The sequence below is a fragment of the Pocillopora verrucosa genome, chromosome 14 (genome assembly GCF_036669915.1).
Source record: "Pocillopora verrucosa isolate sample1 chromosome 14, ASM3666991v2, whole genome shotgun sequence".
NCBI classification, from domain to species: Eukaryota; Metazoa; Cnidaria; class Anthozoa; order Scleractinia; family Pocilloporidae; genus Pocillopora; species Pocillopora verrucosa.
This window is the reverse complement of record NC_089325.1, coordinates 14096688-14124195: the sequence shown is the minus strand read 5'-3', so window position 1 is coordinate 14124195 and position 27508 is coordinate 14096688. Positions and strand designations below refer to the sequence as shown.

General features: G+C 39.3%; 2 protein-coding genes across 3 annotated transcripts; one reads left to right on the top strand and one right to left on the bottom strand.

Moving 5' to 3' along the window:
- The first annotated feature begins 1610 nt into the window (after positions 1 to 1610).
- LOC131787544 (uncharacterized) lies at positions 1611 to 8368 on the top strand. Its single transcript, XM_066161753.1, has 2 exons — positions 1611 to 1780; positions 3638 to 8368. Exons 1-2 carry the CDS (start codon positions 1717 to 1719, stop codon positions 7945 to 7947), a joined length of 4374 nt encoding a protein of 1457 aa, XP_066017850.1. The 5' UTR covers positions 1611 to 1716; the 3' UTR covers positions 7948 to 8368.
- A 353-nt stretch (positions 8369 to 8721) lies between these two features.
- On the bottom strand, positions 8722 to 27402 carry LOC131787451 (coiled-coil domain-containing protein 158). Of its 2 annotated transcripts, none has more exons than XM_059104573.2 (22): positions 26967 to 27402; positions 26243 to 26349; positions 25618 to 25704; positions 23781 to 23857; positions 23051 to 23210; positions 22187 to 22296; positions 20603 to 20693; positions 19532 to 19783; positions 18609 to 18685; positions 18201 to 18311; positions 17974 to 18088; positions 16377 to 17484; positions 15692 to 15757; positions 14583 to 14655; positions 14439 to 14478; positions 13385 to 13543; positions 12982 to 13074; positions 12785 to 12876; positions 12131 to 12296; positions 11161 to 12022; positions 10552 to 10665; positions 8722 to 9734 (listed from the first exon to the last, which is right to left on the bottom strand). In XM_059104573.2, exons 1-22 carry the CDS (start codon positions 27253 to 27255, stop codon positions 9649 to 9651), a joined length of 4335 nt encoding a protein of 1444 aa, XP_058960556.2. In that variant the 5' UTR covers positions 27256 to 27402; the 3' UTR covers positions 8722 to 9648. The 2 variants fall into 2 exon arrangements, with proteins under 2 accessions (XP_058960556.2, XP_058960553.2); XM_059104570.2 differs by having other exon boundaries at positions 8723 to 9734; positions 11092 to 12022.
- Positions 27403 to 27508: the final 106 nt, after the last annotated feature.

The window sequence follows — 27508 nt, the reverse complement described above, 5'->3', positions numbered from 1 at the left end:
CTACGATGTGAAGTGGGGAGATTGCACCGTCATTAACTCTCTAACTCTGATGAGTGACCAGGACAGAATTTCTCCTAACAACATCAATACAATATCAAGCAGACAAGTGATGAAAATGAAGAAAAATATCAGTTTGGGGATTATAAGTTGATCCAATACCAAATTCTCCAAACTAACATCACAAGAACTGTATGGGAGACAGTAAGGAGAATTACTATTGAGATCTTGGGAATTAAAGGGTCAATAATACGCCAAAATTAAGCAGAGAAACTCTGCAGCGATGGTAGGCAGAATATGGGGTTATATTCAGTGTAGACGCTCATGGTCAATTTACTTCAAAGCTAAGGTTGAAGTAAGATTACATTTTTGAACCTCCAAAGAGAGACACTGTTGCTAAATTAGATTATTTTATTTTTGAGCATTTTTCATGTATTACGTCCAACATTTAATAACTACTGGAAATTTCATTTAGGGCCTGTTTACATGGCGGTTGGGGACCCCAAGTAGGTGAGATAATCCGCCTTTCCGTAGAAACTCTCACCTTAATCACGTTTTTATGATAGGCGGGGTGACCCGCCAAGGCAGGTTGCCCGGTTTGCTAAGTAGGGCAACCCGGTCAGCTGGGGTGACAATTTACCATGTAAACGCCTCAAGGTGAGGTAACCCGATCTTTAACACTTTGTACATTTTATAGTCGTCCCCAACAGAATTAAAACGTTAAAACTCAAACTTTTAGGTCCTCTTAGCGATGAAACCTCGAGGGAAATTTAGTTATTATTTGAACTACTGTCTCCTTGAAATGAGCAATCTTCCGCAGTAACTCTCTCTCGGTATAGCGTTCAAAACATTTCGTCACTCCGACAACAACAACTACTCCTACTACTACATCAGTGAGTCTTTATATTTATTTACAAAGTGTTCCGGAACATTCCAGAAGTTTACACAAGAACTATTTGAGTAGTATTACATAATCAATATGTGACTCGATGAAATGTCCTGGAAACAACAATTACCCATAACAGATAATCTCGAAAAGACGTCTATAGGTGATAAAAGAAAGAAAAATCACATGCTGAGTGGAAATCGTCTGTGTGCAATCATTCATACACTTTTGCTCCTAAAAATAAGAAGTGTAAAATCTAATTTCCCGAACCTCTGTGCACGGTTTCCTTAAATATGGCATCACGTCCAATGATCTTTATTCGCCTTAATCCCGCGAGTCCGCGGGTAATCACGCCTCCCGCAATCGAGCGAACATTTGGAATAACTAGCACACTCCCTCGTGTTCGCCGGGTGCACAAGTTGAGTATAGTTTATACCCTTTCGATAAACTCAAAGATTGATTAACTTTTATATTAAGTTGACGAGGCCAGCATTAGACTGGCACATGAAGCCGAAAATTCAGCTACAAGAATTACAAGGGTTAATTTGCGCATTCATTTTTAATTGATTTTGCTCAAAAGTTAGACCTTATGTAATGTGTTTGAAGCTTTCGCTCAAATAGATTAATAACTATAAATAGTCTCTTTTTACACATAGAAGGATTATTTTCGGTTTCCCAGGAAATAACTTTGGTTTCGTCCCATGGCGTTGAATTACAAGCACGCCTATCTACTCAAAATCCCCATCACGAAGAGTACGAACTTGTGAACTGAGTGAACAGAAGACATCATTTGGCCTCTCTTCATTACATCTTGATTTCGGAGGCGATTTTTAATGGCACTCTGGCGGGTTTTAACAGCAGCTTTACTCTACTTATCATCTTCAATCAACGAATCAGGTAGTTATAACGAGAGTTAAAAAAATACGTTGACGGTAATCGATTTAGAGTAAGAGTGAGTAGGAATAGTACTCTATATAGGTTGTGTTAAATCATTGAGCGGTTAGCAAAGCTGGGATCGAATAGGCGATTTGATTTCTGATCGCTTTGCGGCAAACGTTTCGCGACAAACCTCGTGAGGTTTGAATGATCACAGAGAAGTGCTTGTTATCGGGGACGATCAATTTCATTGTTGGAATTTTGTCGGCTCAATGAACGATTTTTCTTTAAAGGAATGACTTACATCGATACATTTAAGGGTTTTCTAATCATTAACAGGACGCAGTGATGGAAGGAGTTTGTCAAAGTCGGTATTAAACGGCGAAAAACAACGGAAGCTTTTAAATTCGCTTTCTTTCAGAGTCTTCGAAAAGTACACCGCCTTCATACACCGCTTTTCTTATCGGCCCCAAATGGGACCTAATAATTTCACTGCCGAAAAAAAAAACTAAGCGATATTTACAAACAGCCAACTGAAAAACTGCTATAACTGTAGTATGTTATGATGCTGTTTACTTCGCTCATCAAATTCTACAAAAATTATCATAATGTACACTGTGAAACCGAAATAACACTTCAAATTTGTTCGATAGATTAAACTGAAGCAAAGCTTAAATTAAGTTTCCATTTCAACGTGGATGTTACTTTGTTATTGAGTCTATCAAACATTGGTGTTTGTGGACGATGAGAACATATCATTGAGAAATCCAATTAGTTCTTTCGATTTTCTTTACTGAAGCTAACGCGTGCGAAACGAAAAAGGACTTTAGTGCTGCCTCAGTCATACATTAGTTTCGAATAAAATGGATTTGAAGCGTGTTTTTTGTATTATAACCTTGTTTAGGTTTTGGTTCACAAATCATCGCAAGTACGATTTGAGACAAATCAAATCAATTCTTTCCTTTTGCTTTATGATCCAATTCAGTTCAAGCTTGAATAGGAAGTGTCTTAAAGGCTGAAAATGACTTTTTTGGCAAACGAAATTACCAACAAGGAAATTTAAAACCAAAAATCATGGCGTTTCGTGTAGACAGCACAAGCATAGCTTCACGGAACATCCATATCATTCTAACTAAAGAATTATCATGTTGGCAGATCTTACTCGTGAGGTATTAAATTGAGTGGAATTTTGGTGTGAATGCATTAAGATCCACAGAAGAAGCTAATTAGCCTGCGAGAAAGCTTTCGTCAAAAGGCGATACGGCATGAAAACAGCGAAGCCGCGAGCGCTACGAGCTAACGGGAAGCCTGGCAAGAAATTGAGACATTTTTCCGCCGTGAGTTATCTCAAAAGCTAGAAGCTAATCAGACACAAGATGTCCGTAATAAAGCTCAAGAAGCTTTGAGGAAGGGAGCTCAAAAGCATTTGAGTTTACGGGTATGACTTCTATTACATGTAACAAAGGCGGGTCATTAGTTATCGCTGAGGAGGGGAGGTGTGTGTGGCGGACTTTGGGGGAGGATCGCATGGTTTCAGGGGGGACGGATAGGGTACCAGTAGTCGTTAACACGGTATAATTTAGAAAGAGGTGACTATAGGAAATTGGCATAGAGAAAGGATCATAAGAACCTTACTGAACCTTATGGAGGGATCGGGTAAATCCTATCAGTGCAAAACAAAAATCCTCTTACCCCCCTGGTAATACTAATCACCGATTCCGACCGAAAATTAATCATAATAGGAGTCTGAGACAACAACAAAAAAACTCACACAAATTCAACACAAAACAAAAGAAGATCAAACAGAAAAAGTGAAGAAGTTTCGTAGGGAACCATAGTCGTGACCAACAAATTTGATTTTTCACTATTCTCCTTTAGCTTCGCAACACGGCGGACATACTGATGTCTATGTTTCACTGGACGGTTGCGACTCTGAAAGCTGCGGTACAGTCCGTAATCCATGCAGATCCATTGCTATGGCAGTTTACCAGATGGACTGGAATGGACATATCTACCTAAATGGAATTGGAACTGAAGAACGGCCTTATGACTGCGAGTCTTCGGCAATACATGACCAGCAGAAAGGAATTGTCGTTGAGAAAAGTTTGCACATACTAGGTTTACATTCCACGCCATACGTATCATGTACTGAAGGTTTTCGCTTTCTTACGAAGCATGTGACTAATCCTCTAAGTATTGTCCTATCGGACATTGTTTTCGTTGGAACACCTCTAACATTTTGGGATTGTCACGCCTTAACGATCTCCAATTGTTCTTTCCGAGACTCGTTCATAGCTCTGAGCGTTTACGTAATACATAACACAAGAATGCATATCAACATTGCTGGGTCTGTTTTCTTCAAGAACAACACTTTCTGCTTGAAAATATCTTGGCAAAACAGAGAAACTTTAAGTGATCAGTATCTAGTGATGGAGGTGAAAGAAGCAATTTTCTCGGAAAACGGCAAACATTACTCTATCGGTGGTTTAATCACAGCCAAATCTGAAGCCGCGCATCCACTAAGTTTGCTCGTCAGAGTATCTTGTTTCCATATTAAAGCATTCAAAAATTACGGTCATTTCATACATCTTGATCTCCCAACAGCCAAGACTGAAGAGATCTACGATAATGTCATGCTGTCCAACAATTTCTTTGCTGAATTGTCTCTTGACCACAACAGTCTGTACAACTCTGTTGCAAAGAAAACTCGCGCAAAGTTCAGTAACCTCAGATGTTCCTCAAACCACTTACTGCGATGTATTACAATTCAGTCTGAAGAAGCGAAAGTTGAAGTGTTAAATTCTTCATTTGAAGAGATGCAACTTACAAACCATAATGGGGGAGCAATGTTGTTCAATTCAACAGGAAACGGGTCTGTATTCCTTTTCAACTGTAGTTTTCGAGGAATTAAAGCTAGAGGCGGTGGGGCTTTGTTTGCTTATAGTCAGCGTGGAACCTTGAATCTGAACATTACTAAGGTTAACTTCACTAAATGCGCCGCTGCAAGTTATGGATGTGCAATACTCGTTGCAGACCAAATCAAAGGAACGAACAAAACCAAACTCGGCTCTATCATGTTACAAGCAATTTTCCACGAGGTCAGGGTACATCATTGCTATGGGTTACATAACGGATGCGACAGTGTTAGGCTCGAGTTATCCGATGGCAAGGTTGTTGTAAAAGATTCCTCTTGGAGAAACAACAGCCAATTTGTGACACGTTCAATAAAGATACTTAACACTGGTGGAAACACTGATATCCATATCTCCGGATGTACATTTGTCCAAAACAAAGCCAGTGAAAGTGATGTTACAGTACATGCAAGTAGGAGCCGATTCGCAGGAAATTTTCTGATTGCTCACACCGTCATGGTCAGTGGCACAAATCTGTCATGGCAAGCCTTGTGGATAAACTCACACTTTCGTATCGAGCTGTTCAACGTTGCTATCAAACTCTATAAAAGAGCACTCAACATCAATGCGTCAAATGAGGTCTCGTTTTCAAAAGTATCATGGGGTCGTTATCCATTTTCTATGTCAATCAAGAACTGTACCTTTCACAATAATGTCCGTGATATTTTGGCCACTTCACCTGATCCAACTAAGGTGGAACTAATTATCACGAACACGATTTTCGTCACCAGGGAGGTGTTTCCTCGTTCATATGGCCTTCGATTCTTTATAAACCCTTTAAAAGAAATCCCTTCTGCAAACACGACCATCGAGATGGACAACGTAACATTTGCTTTGAAGCCATGTAACTTCTTAGCTTTTCTGTTTCCAGGTAACAAGACCATTCGTATCAGAAGGTCTCAATTCCGCAATTGCCGCTGTTTAAATCCATGGTGTTGGAAAAATTTCAGTAGTGCCTACCGTGTTTATGATTTATCAGCTGGCGCTATTTCAGTCGCCTCAATTTCGGATAAAAGGCTGAGTCCAGGATGTGTCGACGTGAACGACTTCAACGATACTCATCGTCTCTGGGAATACCAGACTCGTGTAGAGTTCGAAGATACGTCATTTGACGGTAATGGTGGGGTAATTGCGGGTGGTGTTTACCTCTGTAATGGTCACACAACGTTCAAAAGATGTCGCTTTAAGAATAATTTTGCTTCTGAACATTCTGGACATGTTTACTTATCCGATGGAACTGGAAAAGCAGATTTTCTAGACTGTGTATTCAGCTCGACAGTAAAAAACGTGAAATTTAACGGTACGACGTTTCGAAAGTCAGCCTTCGTGCATTCAGTTAGTGGAGGACCAGTTCGTCTCAAAAATACAACGTTGAACTCTTTTATAATAGAAAAAGATGTGTATCCCGTGTTTGGCATCTCTAGTCTGGGTTCCGTTCACATGGATAATAACTCGATCATTCAGTGCCCCCCTGGTTGCAGCCTTTTGATGGACAATTCTTCGCATTTTGCTCACTCTGAATACAATGGTAGCTTTTGTCGAATAAATGTTACAGTTCTGAAGTACTCTTGCCTGCGCTGCCCTACAGGTTTTTACAGCATTTCACGTGCAACCTCTCGAGGACTGATATTGAACAGAACAGTAAAATGTCAGCGATGCCCGTTCGGTGCCAATTGTGTCGAAAGAAATATAGTAGCCAAACCAAACTTTTGGGGCCATCTAAATGGTTCATCTGACCCACCATCACTGACGTTCACTGCCTGTCCAGAGCATTATTGTCGAAGTCCAGGCCCAGGCGCAAACGGTTATAACAGTTGCTCAGGGAACAGAAGAGGAATTCTGTGTGGTGAATGCATTCCAGGATACAGTGTAACTGTGTTCTCACCAGAGTGTCGAAAGGATGAAGAATGTGACAACTATTGGTTCTGGGTATTGACATTCTTATTAACGATTATGTTATCGTTATACCTATTAAGAAAACCCCCTACTCTAAGCTTTCTCGTCAATCAGATTATTTGGTTTAGAAAGAAAGAAAGCCAACGGGACGACAGCGCGTCACATCAACACGATCCCCACACAGATAACGCCTACATAAAAATAACTTTTTATTTCTATCAAGCTGCTGAACTTTTGATTGTTGGATGCAAAGAACGCCTTCTGAAAAAGGTGCCATACATGTATGCGGTTACCGCCGCGTTCAACTTTAAACTACGCACCCTCAATGAAGGTTTGGGCTGCCCTTTTGCTGGGCTAACATCTGTGACAAAGCAATTGGTTCTTTCTGGTACCGTTTTCTTGACAATGGCTGACATCGCTCTCATTTATTTCGTCCATTGTGTTATCAACGTGATAACGCGCAACCAGAAGCCATCCCTCTTCCATTACATGGCCGTCATCATAGAAGTGTTGCTGTTAGGTTACGAAAGACTGGCTGAAACTTGCCTCAAACTGATGACCTGTGTCTCAATCGGATCTGAAATGCGGCTTTTTATCGATGCAAATGTTACATGCATGCAGTGGTGGCAGTATCTCGTTCTCGCCTGCATTGCGGTGTTTATTGTCCCCTTCATTATTGTTCTTTACTTCGGATCATCCAAGCTTTACAAGGCTTCAATAACGGCGACTGAATTTCTTGCTGCGTGCGTGCTTCCATTGCCATTTCTTGTCTATTGGCTTCGTAAGAAAGCCCAGAAACAACCTAGGAATGAGTCTCTTGAAGCAAAAGTTGTTAACAAAGATGTCATGGAAGTACTTCATGGTCCTTTCCGTCCACCTAAGAGCGACGATAAAGGGACACTCTACTGGGAGAGCGTGCTGATTGGCCGAAGATTCATTCTACTAGCTTGTCACTCGTTTATAACAAGCCCAATGCTGCGAATGATCGCCATGGCTACAGCTTGCACTCTGATAGCGCTCCACCATGTATCAAAGCATCCATTTCGAGATCCAATGGCCAACGGAGCCGAGACGTTGTCCCTTACTGCTTTGATAGTAATTTCCATAATCAATCTTACCAAGGCAACCCTGATATCATTTGGCATCACAATCACCGGGCCTTACAAATATTATCTGGAAACCATGGAGTGGTTTGAGGTTGGCGCGCTGGCGGCTGTGCCGGTTACACTGTCTGTTTTGGTCATTGGTGCCATTCTCTCCCAACTCGTCCGGGTTTTGTTTTTCCTTTTGGAGCAAGCTGCTAGATGTTGTTATTGGCATGGCAGTGCTCATTGGTCCAAAAAGGAAGAAAGAAAGCCCCTCTTGGATTACACTCGTTGAGAACTTAAAAGAAACTTCTGAACACAGTTAAGGTTGTAAGTTTGAATAAATATTCTTCCCATAATTAATAGCGAACCATTTTTAATTTCAAATTAAATATTTAATGAAAAACATTAACTAATCGAAGAAAATCACAGCTTTATTTCACTAAGATGAAATGCTCACATTACTAAAGTGAACTTTCTACAAACTGATATTTTACTTGATCTTTTGGAATCAGTGTGGATCGTTAGAAAATCATCCACTTAGTTTTGTTATTAATTTTTTTCAGTATGGGCAATTTTGTAGTTCTCGCTCGGATCACAAAAGTATAATTAAGTCGTCCGCATCAACAAAAGAGTTTGGTGCTATTTAGTAATAAAAAATGGATGAAATAACATGTTAATAAAGAAGAAAGCTTAGCCATCGCTGGCATAGTTCTGTTTAGATTGCTGTTGCAGTAGTCGTCAGCTTTGTTAAATTCTTTAAATGCGAAGGGTAGAAGCACCTTCCAAGATCGATACACCTCCACCCTATGCACTTCCCCCACCCCACCCCATCTTATTATCCTAATTTTAGGAGATAGAGCCCTCTCCGATTCGGACAAAAGTGGGCAACTTGTCTTGCGCGATTAGCTCTCCTTCCCTATCCAGTCGACGCAAAAAGGGCTAGTTATCACGCCCTCATACATCATTTGAGTTTTTTTACTATTGGTAAGTTTAATCCTCGAGTTTATCTCACTACGCAGGTTTTAATGCAAGATTTTTAATGAAAAAAAAAACCAAAAAAAAAAAACACTTCAAGCACAATGTAATTTTTTTAATATGTTTGTTATCTTTATCCACTGATCAAATTTTGAATAGAGGGAGAGTGAAAGGCACCCACTGAAAACAGGAGGCGAGACACTTTCAATTGGCATTTATCGTTTCATATTTACTTTTCAACATGGACCTTACGCCTTGTGCCGTGAACGAATAACAGTGGACGGGTATAGCGCACTCCATAGAAGTAAGTGGTCGCTTGAAATGGTCCAAAGTAATCAAGAATCCCACGCGTGTGTTTATATTTCAATATTAAATTACATAAGTTAGAAACAGCGGTAAATTACATATGGTAAGGTTGCTGAACGCTTCTCGAGATAATAATCAGTCACTTCATATCTAATATCTGTCACTTATATCACACATTCCTCAAAGATTCGTTTCTTCTAAAATAAATGGTTATCACCGGCAATTCGACTGCAGTTTGTGGTTTTGTCCGGTTAGTGTGCGAGTACATAGATTACACAGCTAACTTCGATATAGTATATTGATTGTTATAAAAAAAAAAAATATTTAGCACAGTGAAAAGAAAAAGTTCCTGACAAGTCTAGAAAATTGATTTAGGCAAGCTCTTTACCTATTTTCCATTAACGAAGTTTTGCTGAACGGCAAAAGAAGATATTTAATAGCAAAAGGATGTCTGCAATGGGTTGCAGCGAAAATGGTGAAGAACAAATAATTTGGAAGGAAAGAAAAAAAAAGAGAGGGAAAAGGGAATGAACTACAAGGGGAGGCCGCCAATGTTCTTATTATGAGGTACTTATTTTTTCTCTTAAAAAGATATGCAAAGTATACATTTCTTTTCACACGGAAATTGCATATCATCTTAGTCTTAACCACAATGCATACAACCGTAGCTATAGAGATAGATAACCGAGTTTTCATGATCATGGTACTGTACTCAAGACAGAAGCGCATGCATGTGGTCCTCGTTTTTCCGGCACTTTTTTATTCGTCTGTCTTGTTCCTTCAACAAGTGTTCGATCTCTAAGAACGCAAAAGGAAGATTAATCTATCAAAGTAGTAAAATTTGACACATCATTAGAGTATTTTCTCAGGCACGCCATTGGTTCAAAACTACAATGAGACCAAACAGGCCGCTTGCTGAAGCAGAGGAATATGCGCTGACATTCCCCGATTTTAAAGAAATTGCGTTTGATATGAAGTCTTTCTGTAAAAGTTGCTCAAAGCCAAGGACACTTTTCGCTACTGTTAAAGGAGAAGCATGTTGGTTTGTTCCTATTAGTCACTTTAAAAAGTCAACATACTCTTGCGACAGTGCGGTGTTTGTAAACGTTCTGTAAAGGGCAATGGTTTGCGGAGCTCAAGGCCTCATAATTTCCAGCAAACGAGGAAGCAATCGTGCCGCAGCGCTAATAATGACGACCTACTCTCTCCATGGACAAACATCGAAGCACATTCACACGTCACATGAAGGTGCTCAACGTTAATAAACTTCACAGAGAAAAAGTAAAGACCAACAATCAAACAAACGGTAATGGGCGCGACGTTGGAAAATTGGTGGAAAAGTTTCTTTCCTGCATCCCGACGGCTGAAATGAGCCGATTACGAATTACAAAATTAAAGCTACCATACTGATAACTAACAGAGATTTTTCTCTGTTTGTTGTTTCTATCACTTTCGTCGAGCGAGCCTTACGAACACTGGGTCATAATGAATGATACAGTTCACTCTTGTTATGTTTCCTCCAGGAAAGTTAAGAAGAATTAACGTTCGGGAAATTTTAACCCAACATATTTTCGAATGAAGAGTGTTTTATGAAGTCATTTATGTTACAACTGACCTCTGTTTTTCTTGGTAAGTTGCTCCCCAGTTTGTGCAAGCGATCTCAAGATCATCTCGGCACGACTGTACACAGGTTCACCATCTGATGACTTTTTCCTCGCAGGTTCTTCAGCTGCAAAGTTCGTTGAAAATAATGTAGAGAACAAAGAAAACAAAGAAAGAAAGAAAGAAATGGAAGCAAAATCAAACAAACAAAAATGGAGAAAATAGTGCGAAAAGAGGACTGTTGAGGTTTGGTGCTGTCAGATTTTCGCAAACCAGGACGAGGTGGAGTAGCTATTTAGTAAGCGACAAAAATAGGTCATTCAAACTAGAACTTACTCTCGAATTACAAGCATGCTAATTTGTGCCATGTGGTATGTAAACCATGTAATTTTACATCGATTTGTTCCAGCCATTGTCTGCTCTTTCATGAAAAGCAAGGTAGCATCACTTCGACGCGCAAACATAGACAAGTCAAGATTCAGTATAAACGGGTCTAAGTAGGCTTTTATAGATCGCCACATATTAAGACTAAATATACCAACAAGCATATCACCTGCTGTTATGATTCTGTCACTCTCTTTCCTTGAAATGAAATCTCCTCGTTTTTGGGGCTCATACTTACGTCGGGCAGACTCTGAATCAAGATTTCGTCTTCCTTCGTTTTCGCTTAAGGGCAAATAGCGCGACTTGCCGTTTGGTAACGGCGCCAAACCAGACATTTCATTTGAAGTTGACTGATTACTTGTAACTGACAATGCGCTCGACTTTGGCTTCCAATAACGAGCCGCGTTCAGGATGTCACGTGAGATAACAGTGTCCACAGTGGAAGTTGATCGGTCCATTAAAAGAGAGGTGACATCTGAGTGGTCACTGTGAATCGACGACGACGACAATGAAAGGGGCCTGTCAAATGTTTGTGAACGTTCGCTGACTGCATCACTGGATGCAGTATCAACCCTCTTTGGAGACGAACTGTGCAGCGGAATTGCAAAGTCGTTGACATCGTCGCTGACCTCGTCGAAATCGCATCTGCTGCTGACTTTCGAATTCGGATCTGTTGATACAGATGAACCTTCTTCTCTGTTGATTTCCTGCCTGTGCCTTCGGGAAATAAAGGGCTTAGAACGAAGATGCCCCTTCTGGGTTGCGCCACGAACTTTCCTGTCACCGTTTCTTGTTTGGCCTTGCTTTTCATCCTCACTTGAAGGACCAGAATTTTTCTTGTCAGAGGTTGTCTCGCCGACAGCACGCTGCTGCTCACTTTTTCCCACATATGGTTCGTCAGGACGCACGGGGCAGTCGTCCAACAGCGCTCGCTCAGCAAGAGAACCCTGTGACGCAGACGGAGCATTCGGAGTCTTGGCCGGAGTCGCAGTTTGGGTGACGTGCGCTTGGAAACTTGAGATCAAGCTCCGCACTTCATGTAGTAACGTTTTCAGGTCATCTGTAACTTCATCGTTTTTCTTCGACGAGGCTTCACTTGTCTACGGATGCAAATATGAATTCGAATGGCTCAAGAAACTATCATATTTTAATCTTACGTCACAAGTCTCACAACAAACAAAGTACAAAGTAAAGAACTTTCGCTTAACCTCTCGAGAGGGCCCACTTTGCATCAGCTGCCCATTATCCGATTCTGCCACTTCAGACTGAGAGCCCTGGGAAAGCGGTAGAGGTGTTGGGAAATGCTGAGGAATACCAGTCTTCTGAGTTAAGAGAACATTGGTGTAATTTGCTGGAGTGGTTAGCGGGGGCCACCTTCAGTAGGCAAATAGAAATTAACAAAATAAATTGAGGAGTAGAATTTTCTCTCCACCAAGGAGCAGCGCTTCAAGATTAATTTTTCAAAAAGTGGCCTTTTGGCGACCTTCAACCGTAAAATGGTTGCCAAAATAAACATTTGGTCATTTTTTTTAAACCTGTTTGTCACCAAATGGCCACTTTTGTCGAAATTTTATTTCGCGAACTATATTTTTCACTTTTTTCAAATTTGTACAGAAGAGTAAGAAGAATGTGCATACTGATGTTAGGGTATAAAGGGTTAAAGAATGGTGAATTCGAAAAGTTACACCGTAGGAAGTGTAAGAAGAATTGTTCACCGTGTCTAGCGGTGCAGGATGACCTTAACATGAGTTTTGGGGTATTTGTGTCATTAGAAAGCTTACTTACTTCCAAAAATCATCTCGAAAATGGACTAATAGGCATGTAGTAATCAGGCAGTAGAAAAAAATAATTGAAATATTCACCTAAAACCAGTGTTTAGTTTTGTCAACAGTTCAACTAGCGTTGCAGCTTCTGGTCTGACTGTCATGGGTGCCTTGGATGTCCGCTCAAGTTCCTAGAAGACAACATCGAAATTGTAGATAATGTAAAGTTACTTCTACATACCCAACAGTGCAAACGGACATGTCATACTCTGGTGTTGTGCACGATGATGGTATACCTTTATCTCAAGTGAGTGCTTCAGTTTAAGTCTTGCCATCTCTTGTTCCATCTTCTCGATGATACCCTGCGAGTCTGCATGCTTGAGAGCTGCCTATGAGGGAGGTATGACGATGTACATTAGGAATAAGAGACTCGATTACTGAAAAATGTATTGCCTCCTCAGCGGATGAGCGATTTCTGGGATGGAGGGGATAGAACCCCACCGTTATTTTCCCTACAATTTGAGGGGCACCGAATTAGGCTATAAACGATTCCTATTTTGCACTGAAATAAACACAAACTCAAACATGAACTTCCTTCGTATTTAGCTTTGTCAGTTTGCCTTAATCCTCATCGTTATTCAATTAATAATTAATTAATACAATTAATACCTTTAAAAAACAGTCGTTGACAATTAATACCTTTTCAAGGGCCTGCTCCATGTGGTTGACTTGTTTTTTATACTCATCTTTCTGTTCTCGGACCTTCCGCAGCTCGAATTCCAACTGGTCTCGGCGACCTGCCAGTTTTTCTGACGTTTCTGATAATTCACTGCTTTTCCTTTCATAATAACGCGCGTCCTAAAAACCAAACGAATACCACAAAAGCATTTGATTTACGGTCGTTTCGATACAGGTTGATTCAATACAAACTGAAGTCGATTCGATTAATTGATAAAGTCGGCATTGAATAAACGTAGATCGTCATTTCGATACAAACTAGTGAAGTCCTACGCCAATCTCTTCTCGCAGCAAGGTATATCCGAAAAATTCAGTGCCGTCTTAACATCTTAAACTCCTTTTATTGGACTGGCAGACTGTTGAAAATATCCAATTACACCTTCACTGGTTGGTATCGAAATAACTGAAGTTGTATCGTATCGACTTGTATCGAAAAGGCGGACTGCAATCATTTAAAAGAGTGGCGCTTTCTGTTTGGACATAATGTAAATTTAAACCGGTTGAAAGGCAAATTGAAACGCTATTTGAATGATGATTTTCTTCTCAATGTTGAAAACGTAGAGTCATTCAGAAGAAGGACAGAGGCCAAAACGATGAATGTATGGGTAGCTGAGAGGTAGCAAGATAAAGGAGCTTTGACTAGATCACGAACATTTTAACGGATCAAATTTTCGAAAACTCGCTCTGCGGATTTCAGAGAAACCCAAGACAGGTTGCCCTAATTTTTTAAATTTTTTGAGCATGCTGCATAATTTTATGCGGGGGGTTAACCTTTGGCCCGTAAGACTGACTAGCAAATAATTTCTGCTCACAGTATCATCCCTGCATCACACATTAAGGTCACAAGAATGTAGGAAATGATTATCAACTAAAAAATCTCTTGATTGTTAAACAAATTCTCCTTGTCAGCCGCTTGGGAAATGTATAGAGGACAGTAAGAATATGTATACTGATATTAGTGTAAAAGGTTAGGACCCGGCTCTACATCGTGATACACAAGCAAAGTGCAATTTACCTTGGAGACGTTATTGAGACTTTCTGTTAACCAGTGAATTCTACAAAACAAGAAGAAAAACAGTAGATTTGATTGTGTTTTTTTAGTCGAACTAACCAGAGAAAAAATAGAATGTTAAATAGAATCACACTGCGGATAACTAACTTGTTTTGCATAGCGTCAAGTTCTCCTCGCTTGGCGGTTACCTCCTCTTGCATAGCATTTGCCACTCGTACAGCTTTTAAAACAAACAGAAGGCAAAACTTCTCAGTTTTTGAAGTAGGCGTACTTTAAATTAAAGAAACTGCTTCAACTTGTGTTGTATGACAATGCACGTTGAGAAAAAAACCAACAAACAACATGAAACAAAATGGACCTGATTCGTCATAAGTGCAGTTTGCAATTGAGCATCGAAAGTAATCCGCGATTGCACTGTATTAACTTTACTTCGCTTCATGATTGGCCCAGAAAACTCACTCCGCCTTCTCAACCAATCAGATACAAAACTAAGACAATCACGACTTAGTCACCCGCGTTTTCCCGCGCTTTAGGCAGTTTGGCTGCTTTTACTTTGAGATCTCACTGGCTCTAAAGAGTACTTTCCTTTCCTCTGATCGGCCGTTGCGATTACTCGAAAAGCGCTCTCGGGGTAGTCTATGATAATCTTCTCCATCGGCCTTCCGGTGCCTTGTTTCTTCCATCTTTGTTCCTCGTCTTCCTCATTGTACTACTTATCAACGTTTTTCATTCCAAGGCAATCCTTACACATCGCAAAAAAGGGCAAACAAGTCGTGAAGCAGCGCCTTCAATATCAAACAACACACTTCGCACTTCTCACCCCGACTTATATTTCACGGTTATCACGTTAGTTGGAACCAAAATTTCCCGATCAGTGTCTGAGCAACTGCGTACCTACCTTCCCCCTACGCTAACAACTAACAACGGACAACAAGTGGGTCAGGGGAAGGGTAGGTTCGCAGTCCCCCGACACTGACATTGATCCAAATTTAACAAAGAATTGAAAAAATTTTTCTGGGATTACATGTTTATGGTTATCACCCCACGCGGAATTTTAAGAAGAGACGAGAATTTCCATGGAGATTTAAGCTGTAAAGCAGCATTTAGTCCTCAAATAGTTACATAACAACTTAAAAGACGAACCGGATCACGGGTTATTTCGAAGAAACTTCCTATTACTTCGGAAATTCCTCAACACCGTCATCCGTTGTCCCAAGATACAAGACGTTCAAACTGTGCTATGCAGCAATACTCACCTTTCCCACTCATATCACCTTTCGTTTTCAGAAGCTTTCTCGTTAAAGCTAAGTCCTGCTCAGAACCTTGGGAGGTAAACATAGGGAAAGCATACTTGTAAATAACACAGTCAATCAAACATATTTCTCAGTTCTCTCTCTTTCATTCTATACATCAGTCATATGTTAAAACACAAGTCTAAATTGGTAATTTGTTATCCCTGTGTTCGTAAATTTAAGAGTTTTTTTTTAAGTCAAAATGGTTATCGGACCGACAAGCTTGAGCAGAGCTTACACAAATCTTTTCGTTCCTTTCATTCAAGCGGCAGAGGCATGAGCCATGCGAGGGCATGGGGCGAAAGGGAGCAAAAAAAGCGACGAGTGCGGAGGGGATTGGAGAAGGAGAAGGAGAAGGGGGGGGGGGGGGGAAACCCTGATATCGAGCCAAGAAATTTGACTGCACGCCTTCATTATAAGTGTTGCAAGACACGCGTTTCTCCAAAATGTAGGCGAAGAAACGAATATCACCTCTGAATCAAACATTGAGGTCATGAAAATGAAGGAAATGATCACCAATTATAGAAGGTCTTGATTGTTAAACAAATTCTCCTTGCCGGCACCCTAGTAAATGTACAGAGGACAGTATGGAGAATTATGGATCTTGTACTAAATTCAAGGTATAAAGGGTTAAAGCTACTATTGTCACCTTTTAATCGAGATAACAATTTGGTGATCTCCTTCTCGCGCTCTCCATGTTGTCCTTCGATCAGTGAACTCAATGAACTGTTTTCCTCTTTCAACTTTGTCACTTCAATTTGCCGCAATTTCAACTCCGCCATGATGTTACTTCGGTCCTCCATTAGAGCGTTTAACTCCTCTTGCTTAATATTCAAATTATTTGTTAAAGAGTTCCTTTCCTCTTCCAGTTCCTTGACACGTTTGTCCTTTGACCTCAATTTTTTTGCTAAGATTTCGCGATGACTCTTCATTTCTTCCACCTCGCTAATTCTGTCCTCCAGCGTTCGAATCAGTTGCTCCCTCTCACGTTGTAGCGAGTCACCCGTTTGACTGTTTCTTTCAATAATTTCAGCAAGGTTTGTTCCTTGCACTTGGAAATTCTCTATGGTCCTCTCTCTTTCCTTGAGTTGAGTTTCAAGTTTACTAACACAGCTCTCCGCTTCGGAGAGATCCTTTGATTTTACCTCTAAAGTTCTACCCAATTCTTCAACTTCTCTACGCAGATTATCATTTTCGTCGTGTCTTTTTTCAAGTTCCGCAGCTAAACGAGTTTTTTCCTCTCTCATAAGGTTCATTTCCTTAGTTTTCAAATCTAGATCATCTTTCAATTTAATATTGTCTTCTCGCTGCTTCGATAAATCTAATTTTTTGCCTTCTAAATCAGCTGTCAAGGTGGAGATACCCTGATTGGATTTCGTAAGCTCGTTTAATATACCATCCAGGCGAGCGTTCGCCTTCTCTCTTTCTTGATTAATTGCTCTTTCGACTTCACTTTCTCGAAGTTTAGCACTCTCTTCGCGAATGTCTTTCATTAGTTTATCTTTTTCACTTATATCAGTTCTTAAACTATTGGCTTCTTCACGGCACGTTTCCCGAAGAACCGTTAATTCTTTGCTGAGACCTTCGTTCTTCGCTTCTGTTTCTTGTCGAAGTTTCTCTGCAGCTCTAAGCTTCTCGTTCACAGAAATAACATTTGCTTGCTCTTGCGAAACACGCTCCAGTAAGTTCTGTTTCTCTTCTTTCACAACTTGAAGTTCAGCTGTCAATTCCCGAACAGTGGATTCAAATTCTTTGTTCTAAAGGGATGAAAATAATCCACTTTTACGAACAAGAATAAAGTTCTTTTCTCGAAAGTTTTGAGGTTTGAAATATTTTGTATTAAAGGTAACAGTACTGTGAAACAACGACAATTCCACGGCGGGGGCCTTCGCTTAATTTTGAAACGTTACTCAAGCTCATTTCCAGTTATTGATTTTACAAAGGGTTCAAGGAGTGAGTCAAATCATTCAAAACCCCTCACACCACGCAATCATTCGGCTCGACCTCCCGTTCGTGCCGAAGTTAGAGCGCATTGCAGTTTGTTGACTTATGCCAGTAATTTAATGCTGAAGTTTTATCATAATCTGATAAAAATTCAGTCATTTTCATGCATATAAAAACATTACGACCCCCGGTTACATAAGTCTCGTATTCATGAACTACATGATGTTTGGAGATTACTCTTATCCAAGATAGTTCAAAAAGTACACTATAGTTGAAAGTATTGATATTAATAACATACATACCTTTGTTTCTAATTGCAGTGAGGTTTCGTGACTTGATTTTTTAGTCTTTTCCAGCTCAAGATGAAGGCATTTCATTTTGTCATCCAGTGCAGAAACTTCTATTTGATGTTGCCCTCTGTAAAATTAAGCATAAGAACTCAGATTGAGCATAGACCTACGTGTATTAACACCATCCACATGTAAAGAACCCGGCTTTCGCAAGTAGAACAGGTACTAGAGTTACTCACCTAAGTTTATCTGTTTCTTCATGTAAACTGTCCAGCTCTCTCCTTAACTGGGCTGCTTTATTGGCTGAGGAATCTAACGCCTGCTTATGTTCCTCTTCCAGCTTCAATAGCCTAAAAAAGAGGTATTACTCTTATTTGAAATCATTACATTTGTGTGGGTTGTTTTCGCTCTTGCACACCGTATAAGCCCGGGCTAACAAACTGTATATCAGTATGGTTCATACAAGTGAAAAGCGCTTTTGATACTAGCAAAGAGGAAATTACGAAGCAAGCGAAGAAAAACAAAATGGCATCCCATTTCAACAACGGATACCTATGTTACAAAAACACCACATGAAGAAAGGGCAATCGGAAGTTTGAAAAATCTGCAGGAAATTTAAACTGAAATCGCTGGCCGTACTTTCTCACCTGGCTTTGTAATCCCTTTGCAATTCATCTTGTGTGGCATCAATACGTTCTTTGCTGCTTCTCAGATCTGTCTCGACCTGCAGAATATACAGTGCACACAAACATTACATACTCATTGAACGAGATTGAGCGAGATACCGCGATTTTTTAGCGCACAAAAGATCACGAACCCAAATTGATAATTGCAGTTGATCTTTGAGATATAAAGACAATTCAGGTTTTCGTATGAGGTAACCCACTCACTAAGACAATCGTGTGTTCTTTTGCCTTGTCCTTTTATTAAGCGATTACAAAGTTTGTCGGTCACAAACATTATCAGAAAATCACTGTCTGCCATCTAAGGGAAGATTATTGAGATTGAGTGGAATAATTATGCTAAAGAACAACATCAGACGGCATTAAGCACGTGAAGAACAGCATGCATTTCTAGGCAGTTAATTGTAGTTTACAACATGTACGTGGTGGACTCTCAACTTACAAAAAGCGGGCCCATTAGAACAATGTCAGTATCTTAACTTCGTACCTAGATGTACATGTACCATGCCTCCAATCCATAATAAACCTTAAATGCGCCTTGATATCAATCAACAGTTGTTAGGTTGAAGGAGGGGGGGTTGGGTAGATGCACAGTTACCCAGATATTGGCGTTGATTCAGCGATTAATTTTCACTAACATTGTTTAATACAATTGAGTAATTTTCTTTGGCGTTAAAACAAACCATGGTAGGTCAATAATCAAACAGTACAATGGCGGATCTAGACCTTGAGCTAAGGAGGGGGGAGCTGTTTTTTGTCGTTTGCTTCGCCGGCTTTTCATCCTTCTGCGATTTTTAATTATTTTTTAACCCAAAATAAGGAGCGCCTTGATTCGCCACTGCTGTAGCATAATGTTGCGTAAAATATGAGCGTGCCATCTCCCTTACCCTTTCTAACTTTGACTGCAGCGTTTTCTTCTCGTTATCATCATCAAAGAGACACTTTTGAAGGATTTCTACTAAAGCATCCCCGATCTGGCCGATAGCCACGTTGTTCTCCAATGCACTGGTAACTAGTCCTGAGCGGAATCTCTTCTTTTCTTCTTCCAGTGATATTCGTCTCACTTTGTCCAGGAAAACTTTATGATCTGCCAGCTCGACTTCAAGCTGTCTTTTATCAGATTCCATCTTAGTTAAAGTCTGAAATATAACGAAGCTAGTTTAATACAGTTGTTCTAGAGCAACGTAACTATATTGTTGACCTTGGTTTTTTTTTTTTGGGGCGCAAAACGCTTTAGGACACAAACAGATACCAAACTGTCTTAACCGCAAAATTATTTTTTTCGAAAACATCTTATCGACTCCGTTGAATTTCAAACTTTGGCGCGAAAATTTGCTGAACGGTTGTTCAATCCCTTAACTCCCATGTGTGACCAAGACAGAATTTCTCCTTACAATATCAATACAACATCAAGCAGACAAGTGATGAGAAATAAATAAAGAAAAATATCAATTTATGGCAGACAATAAGGAGAACTACTGAGATCTTGGGAGTGAAAGCGTTAAGCAATAAACTGCCTTCAAATCATGATAAATATAAATTTTTCTCGTGTTCTCCCAAAAATCCCGCGTAGGATATTACGCCAGTCAACCTTTAAAAAATTAGGAATATTTATTTTATTTAAAAAAATTGAATTTTCTTTGGGGGGGGGGAGCTCGCAGTATCCAGTCAGATGTTTGGCTACCAAACATGGCATGTTTGCTCCTTATGAGAACAAGTTTCTCCGTCACTAGACCATGCATGTTTAGAAGAAAACGGCGGTATTTTAAGCATGTCTACCAAATTTCACTCAAGATAAAAAACAATCAAGGACAACTTCATTAGTTTTAAATGTTCAGCGGGCCCTCTTGGTGCGCGTGCCACTTAAAATTATGTTTACGCACGTAGGCGCACGAGATAAAATAACAAAATCCAATGAGATTTTTTTGACAGAAACTAAAAAGACACTTAATATGTACCTCATCCTTTGTATCAATAGCCTGCTGTTGTTTCCTCAGTCCCGCCTCCAACTGGTGAATCAACTGCAACTGACCCGAAGCCTCACTTTCCCTGTAATGACAGAAGACACAAGAATTACAAGTACAAGGCAATTTTCAGTTAAGCGTCGAACGTAATCTGGGATTGCTTTAGTTTTCCTTAAACTTTTCTGTGATTGGTCTAGAAAACCCGTGCCATCCTCTCAACCAATCAGATGTAAAAAATAAACAATCACAGCTTGGTCATTCGCGTTTTCCCGCGCTTCAATGTTAACCTTTGCTTTGATTGGACTCTGGGATTATTATTATTTTTTTTTTGACACCCAATTGAAAACTGCTCTACTGTGTAGATGTGAAGATTTTCAGCTCACTTTCACCAAACCACAATCTTTATGTACAAGGGTACGAGGCTCAGTGAGTATTGACATGAAAGACATTTGAGTAAGTCTTCAATTGCAGTTTAAACATATGCTGCAAAGTTCTTGCATCCCATTCCCTCCATAACTGAATCTTCTGAGAAAGACAGATACACGTACACATATCTTGGAGGGAGACAGTGAAGCTTACAAAGAATTCTTTAAGTCTAAAACAATAAATACGCGTGCATAGCTCCATAAGATCCCTTTTCAAGGTTAGAGGAACTTTATGTACTTAAATATAATTACAGCCAACAACCATTTACCGAAGTGGAGGTAGCTGCACGTAGATAAACGGTAGCTTCTATTTCAGGCGAAAATATTTGTCTGCAGACATTATCTGTTCCAAGATGCGAAGAGTTTTTCGGGAGCAGAGCTCAAGGAAAAAACTGTGAACTTCGAGGAACAGATCATGTCAAAGGACAAATACACGAGCATATTTTCGCGCAAAATAGAGGCCATTGTATTTATTATCCTTCAAATATTTGGCAACGCGTGTAAACATGGCTACGAACAGCTTACTGTTTGCTGCGTGGGATGTTTTCTTTTAAGTGTTCCCTGGTGCGACTTTATGAACAAACACATGTCTTCCTTCTTCTGTAAAAGCTATCTAAAACTCTTGAATCAAATTTATACGAAGACTTTTCGCAGTGGACGTAAGGTTTGAAAATTGGGGAAAATCAATTGGGTGATATCCTCGGCCTTTGACGCTATCTACTGTTTTAGTATATACTAACATCGGCATTTATCATATCGCTCGTGCGCTATGATTGGTCGATTTCGTGCGCTTTATTTCCCTGCATGGCCCACTAAATTCAAAAGTTGTTTTAAATTGAAACATTTCCTCTCTTTTTGAACCCAGAGCTATGATAATCAATATCTTATTAACCTCGTTGTCTTGGTCCGTACTGAAAGTAATGGAACTTCGCTTTTTTTCTTTGCTCAGTTAAAAAGAAAAAAAATTAGACAAGTTTGTAACTTACAGTACGGCCAAGAACTCGTTTAGTAAGAGTTGTGTACTATCAGATGTATTGTACATACACTGTAACCAGGTTCAAAGTTACACAAAAGTTGATTTAACCTTCATTGACCTGAGAAGATAGTTAAATAGCATTCTGAGTGACAACCTGCATGTACAAAATGTACTCACCTAAGTGCTAAGACATGATCCCTTCCTGCAATAGTTTCCTTTAGTCGATTTTCAAGTTCAACAATTACCTCTCTGTAATATGTATCTTGTTTTGCACAAAGCTCTGTAGTCTGTAAAAAAAAAAAAAAAATTCAGCTACACAGGTCTAGATCACCCCAACTAACATTGCTACTTCATTTGAATGTTGCACAGAAAAGGAAAAATAGGAAGAACAGGTTTAGTACCTTTTTTCAGAGACAAATTTCAAGGACTTTTCCAGGACTCAGATTTCAGTTCAAAGTCCTTTATTCCCAAGATTTCAAAATCAATTCTCCCTGCTATCTTTATATAATTCCTTTTACATAAATTCTGAAAATTTTATTGAGTTAAGCAGATTTTCAGGACTTTCTAGGACCTGGAGTCTTTTTCCAGGACTAAAAAGGTCCTGGAAAATGTCAAAATAAAATTCCAGGACTTTCAGGACCTGTGGGAACCGTGTAGGAAGCTTGGAGTAATATAGCGGACAAAAAAAAAAGTGAATTTAAAATAAGGGGTTTGGTAGAAAATAGTTCTTTCAACCTTTTACACCATCAGAATTCATTTTCTCCTTACTTTTCTATATTCACTTCCCCACCCCCACCCCTCTCCTAATTTTTATACTGTCACTCACCCCCTTGGTACAAAACCTATACATATACATGGAAACTGTTTGGGAAAGCCTTTGAATAGATGAATCTTCTATGCTGCAGTGCAAACTACACATAGCCTTTTGAAGTGAATAACAAAAAAGCTACATGTAACTTTAATTTTTTTCAAAGGTTTAAAAGATTCATATTTAATCAAAGGAAGGGGCTTTAATTGCAGCATTCAAACAGGGGTAATTACCATTTTTAGCTTCTTTTTCAATTCATCGATCTGAGCACTTGATTGTCTGATACCAAACTCTGCTCCTATGTTTGGAATACCTGAAGAAGGATACCCTACTGTACTGCCACCTAGCTCTCCCGTTCTTAAGGGTGCACCATAAGTAGAACTGATGCTGGAACTATGAAAAAAATGTGCTGTTAGATGAGAAATAACAATTCATCAATTGATTAAAAACATTTGTTTATTAGATTAACCCTTTAACTCCCATGAGTGACCAAGCCAGAATTTCTCCTTACAATATCAATACAATATCAACCAGAAAAGTGATGAGAATGAAAAAAAATATCAATTTGGGGATAATTAGTTGATCCAACACTAAATTTTCTGACCTAACATTATAAGCATTGTATGGTTGACAGTAAGGAGAATGACAAATTTAATCTGGGAGTTAAAGGGTTTTAAAGCAGGACAATTACATCTACTTAAACCCTTTAACTTCTGAGAGTGACTGGCTTCTAATTTATTCATACAATATCACCTTTGAATCAAATATAGAGATCATGATGAAAAAAAAGGGAAAGATGACAAATTCACAAAGCTCCTGTTTGTCGAAAAAATTATCCTTCTACCACAGGAAATGTAAAGAGAATGGTATGGAGCACATGACCTCTAGCTCTGAGTCTTTTATTCTGTCAATTGACATATTTTTATATCAGTAAACTCTTGCTTTAAAGGTTGTAGTACTTACTAATGAGTAGTAGGTAGAGGAGTTGCTGACACATTTGTTGGACGTGAAATTCTAGACAAAATCTCTCTTTCTCTGTGCTGTAAATGGAGTCATAAGATTATTAAATTTATTAAACTTATGAATGATTGATGCATGCAAAAGAAAGTCATGATCATGAAGTATTCAAAAACTAAACAAAAAAATTTGTTTTAATCAGAATCTTCCCCCTTTGAACCAAGAAATATAATAAATATTTTACTAGCAGTTGCTTTCTAAGTCTGTTCTGTAAGTTGTGGAACCTTATGTTTTCTGCTTGGATTTATTGCCTGCACACTGTGCTAGGTCCATAAATTTGAGCAGAAAAAATCGGTCCACAACTTACTGCATGGACCTCAAACTTGGTTTGTAAGAAGTACGCCTATTCAGTGCTCTACTTAACAAATAGAGAAGCCTTGACTCAGTGCTCTGTTCTGCTATAAAGCTCTTAGGAAGCATCTAGAGCACGAAAGAAGTGTAGGGAGAAACATGAGACGTAGTCGAGTGTTTCTTCCCACTTCTTGAGTGAATCCATTAAATTACCCAAGCATTACATTCAATTTTCAAAACAAACTTTATTTCCAAAGCGAACAACAGTGTCGTCAGCATGCTCTATACTCTCATTAGAATGGTTCAAATAATCTGATTGGCTGTACAAGACTAAAGCTGTCAAAAGTGTCAAACCATCAAAGTTCAAACACCATCAAAGTTCACATTCTACGATAGTTTACAAACTAAAATAGTTCGGCAAGTCAAATTTAACACTCACTTTTGCTTGAAGTTTTTAAGTCTCTAATACAGAATCTTGAAGTGAAATGTTCTGTGAACTTCAGCCGAATTATGGCTCATAAAAACATGTGAGTTTTTTCACATGACAAGGCAGAAAACAAACTGTTCAAGGTGAGTGCTTGTTGAATGAATGACAGCCAAATTCACCAGAACATGAAGATCACATGGGATGACAGCGCCGCAAAACTCGGCTGCAGTGACTGATGTGACTTTCCACTCAACGTATCGGAAAAGATATCAGAGCAAGCTCTTACTTTTTCACTCGAAGGGCGGCCAATGTAGTTTCTGAGGCTTGCTTTATTGTGATGACTGGAGATCGCCATGAGCTAGCCGCGATAAACTTCAGCACGATCATATTCAATCAGACACCGTCATGATTAGTATTAACTTTAACAATTATGCCAGTTTAGTTATATTTTTCATCATTTCTGTTTTTTTCTGTTTTGTTTTTGAACACTGAACTTTATATACTATGTGAATGTTAGCTGTGTTTGATTTTTATTACTGTACGTAAGCTTGCAATCTAACTGAACGTGAAAATCTTTAAACTCAGAATGTCTATTTTGTTTTTCCTCTGAGGATTTTCGTATCTGCTCACGTTTTAAAATCACGGTGCCTAGTATGTTTACAAATGTTTGTTTGGTTCTTCTGTTGCTACTTGCCGGCTTGCTTGTTCCAAAATTTCACCTTCAATTATCAGAAAAAAAGGTCGAACATGCTACAATATAGCAGATGGCGTGACAGCTTTAGCTCAGCTCTATGCTCTATACTCTCATAGAGCACGCTCTTACAGCCAATGACAACGTGCATTATATCCAAACTTTATTATAATATTCAATAATGATATCAATGGTATAAACATGTCATAAGTTAAAATGCATCTCACAACTAGAATCACGTTGCCTACAGTTTTTGCACACTAAACATGTTACATATAGGTACAGTTCATGGGTTAAAAAGGTAATGAAGCATCACAGAGGATTCATTGGACTTGCAACCTTATTTTCTGCAAATAACAAAATTGTAAAAATACCTCCATCTTTGCAAGATCCACTCTAAGTTGATCAACCTCACTGGCCTTAGATATTAAGTGTCCATGAAGATCATTCATTTCACTTGACTGTAGACAAAAATTGTATTAAACTGTTGGTCAACATTGCTGGTCACGTACTGATACATTTTAGTATCACAGGGGTTGGTTGGGGGAGAAAAATTAACTTCTGAGTGGCAGGAAGGTCAAAAGGCAGTTAGACCCCAACCACCACCACAAACAGTTCTTCTAGTTCTCCAAATATCACAGGTTTTCAACTAAGTAATTTGCATGACAAAAAATCAGCCCCTGATTTATTAGCAAAACCCCTTTCTAAGATTATCTTACACTGATGATCAGACTATGTACACAATCAGCTGTAACTTCAAGGTTTCAGACAACTTGACCCTCATGAGTGACTACATGTATCAAGTAACTCCTCCTTACAATTAAAATATTACCTCTGAATCAAACAGAGGAGTATTGAGAGTAAACAAAATGATCCCTAACCAAAAAGCTCTTGGTTTTCAAACAAATTCTCTGTGTCAAGAAATGTATAGAGAACATCATGGAAAATATGCATACTGATGTTTGGATGCAAAGGGTTTAAAAAGAATCATGAACCTACAAAAAGTCTGTCAACTTGTCTTCCAACTTGGTTTCTGATCATACTATCAACACCATCCTGTGGCCTGCTACTTTCAGCTCCACCTGGATTGGGTGTTCTTTGAGTATCTGATGACAATAAAAATACAAAATTGCATATGCAGGCTTCTTCAATCTTCAATGCAGTGATTATGAAGCAGAAATCACAGATACTTTTAAAATGACTGTAAAAATCTGCACATTCAAATTCTCCTTGTCAGCACCTTAAGAAGAGCATATAGAGAGCAGTATGGAGAATATGCATACTGATGTTAGGGTGTTAAGGGTTAGGAAAATGCTAATAGAAATGGCTCGCTGGGCTTGGAACAGCCTGAGATAATTATGCCGACTCCAATCCCTTTAACAAAATATCTCTTAAAAATGAAAGCGGTCTTTGAAGTAATGAACTCTAATGAAAAAAATTCAGGCCTGAACGGGATTTGAACCCATGACCTTTATCAGTGAAGCGCTCTACCAACTAAATGAATGTGGATATATTAAAATCATCTATGTGCACTGCTGATTAAGAAATAGTAATATGACAGCGATTTCGCAGTAATGAACACTACTTACATGTGTAAGAAGTAAAAAGTTACGCAATTAAATAAAACGGAAGAAGAAAACTCTTGATCGCAAATCTTTGAGGCCGTACAGTTAATCTTCTGATGTACCTTGCAAGTAAACGGAGCCCCATCCGTTTCACTTACCAGTGCCATTTCTCTGAGCAGGAGCAGCTGACAAAGGCAAATGAGCGTTCGTTTCTGTCGTCGTAGATTTCACTCCGGATTTTGGCGGTCGCATCAAAGGGGAAGGTATGTCTGGAATATCAGGGAGATTGGAGCTAAGCCGATGTAAGTAAACTGTGCAACTCTCCTTTCCGGTTTGACAATCCTTTTTCTCCTCATCGTCAGAACAGGTCTCTGCTGTCTCTGCTGCCGAAGTGAATGGATCATGTGAGGTTGGAGACGGTAAATCAGCCGTAATCGAAGACGCCATTGCATTTTAGTTCATAAAAGAACGCAAAAAACAGTTGAAATGGCGAGAGCTTGCGCAGCGTGTCCAATAATGTCCACTGAATTTTAAAACCTACACCTGGAAAACTCTTCTTACAAACTTATTGTGTTATTCAAACACTCCGTCCGCCATTTTGTAACCGTCACTTTTGAATAGCGATGAGAGACTGGTAACCACAACACTGTAACTATGTTCCAGGTCTCTAGACGTCTCGTTCCCAGTGACGGAAAATTTT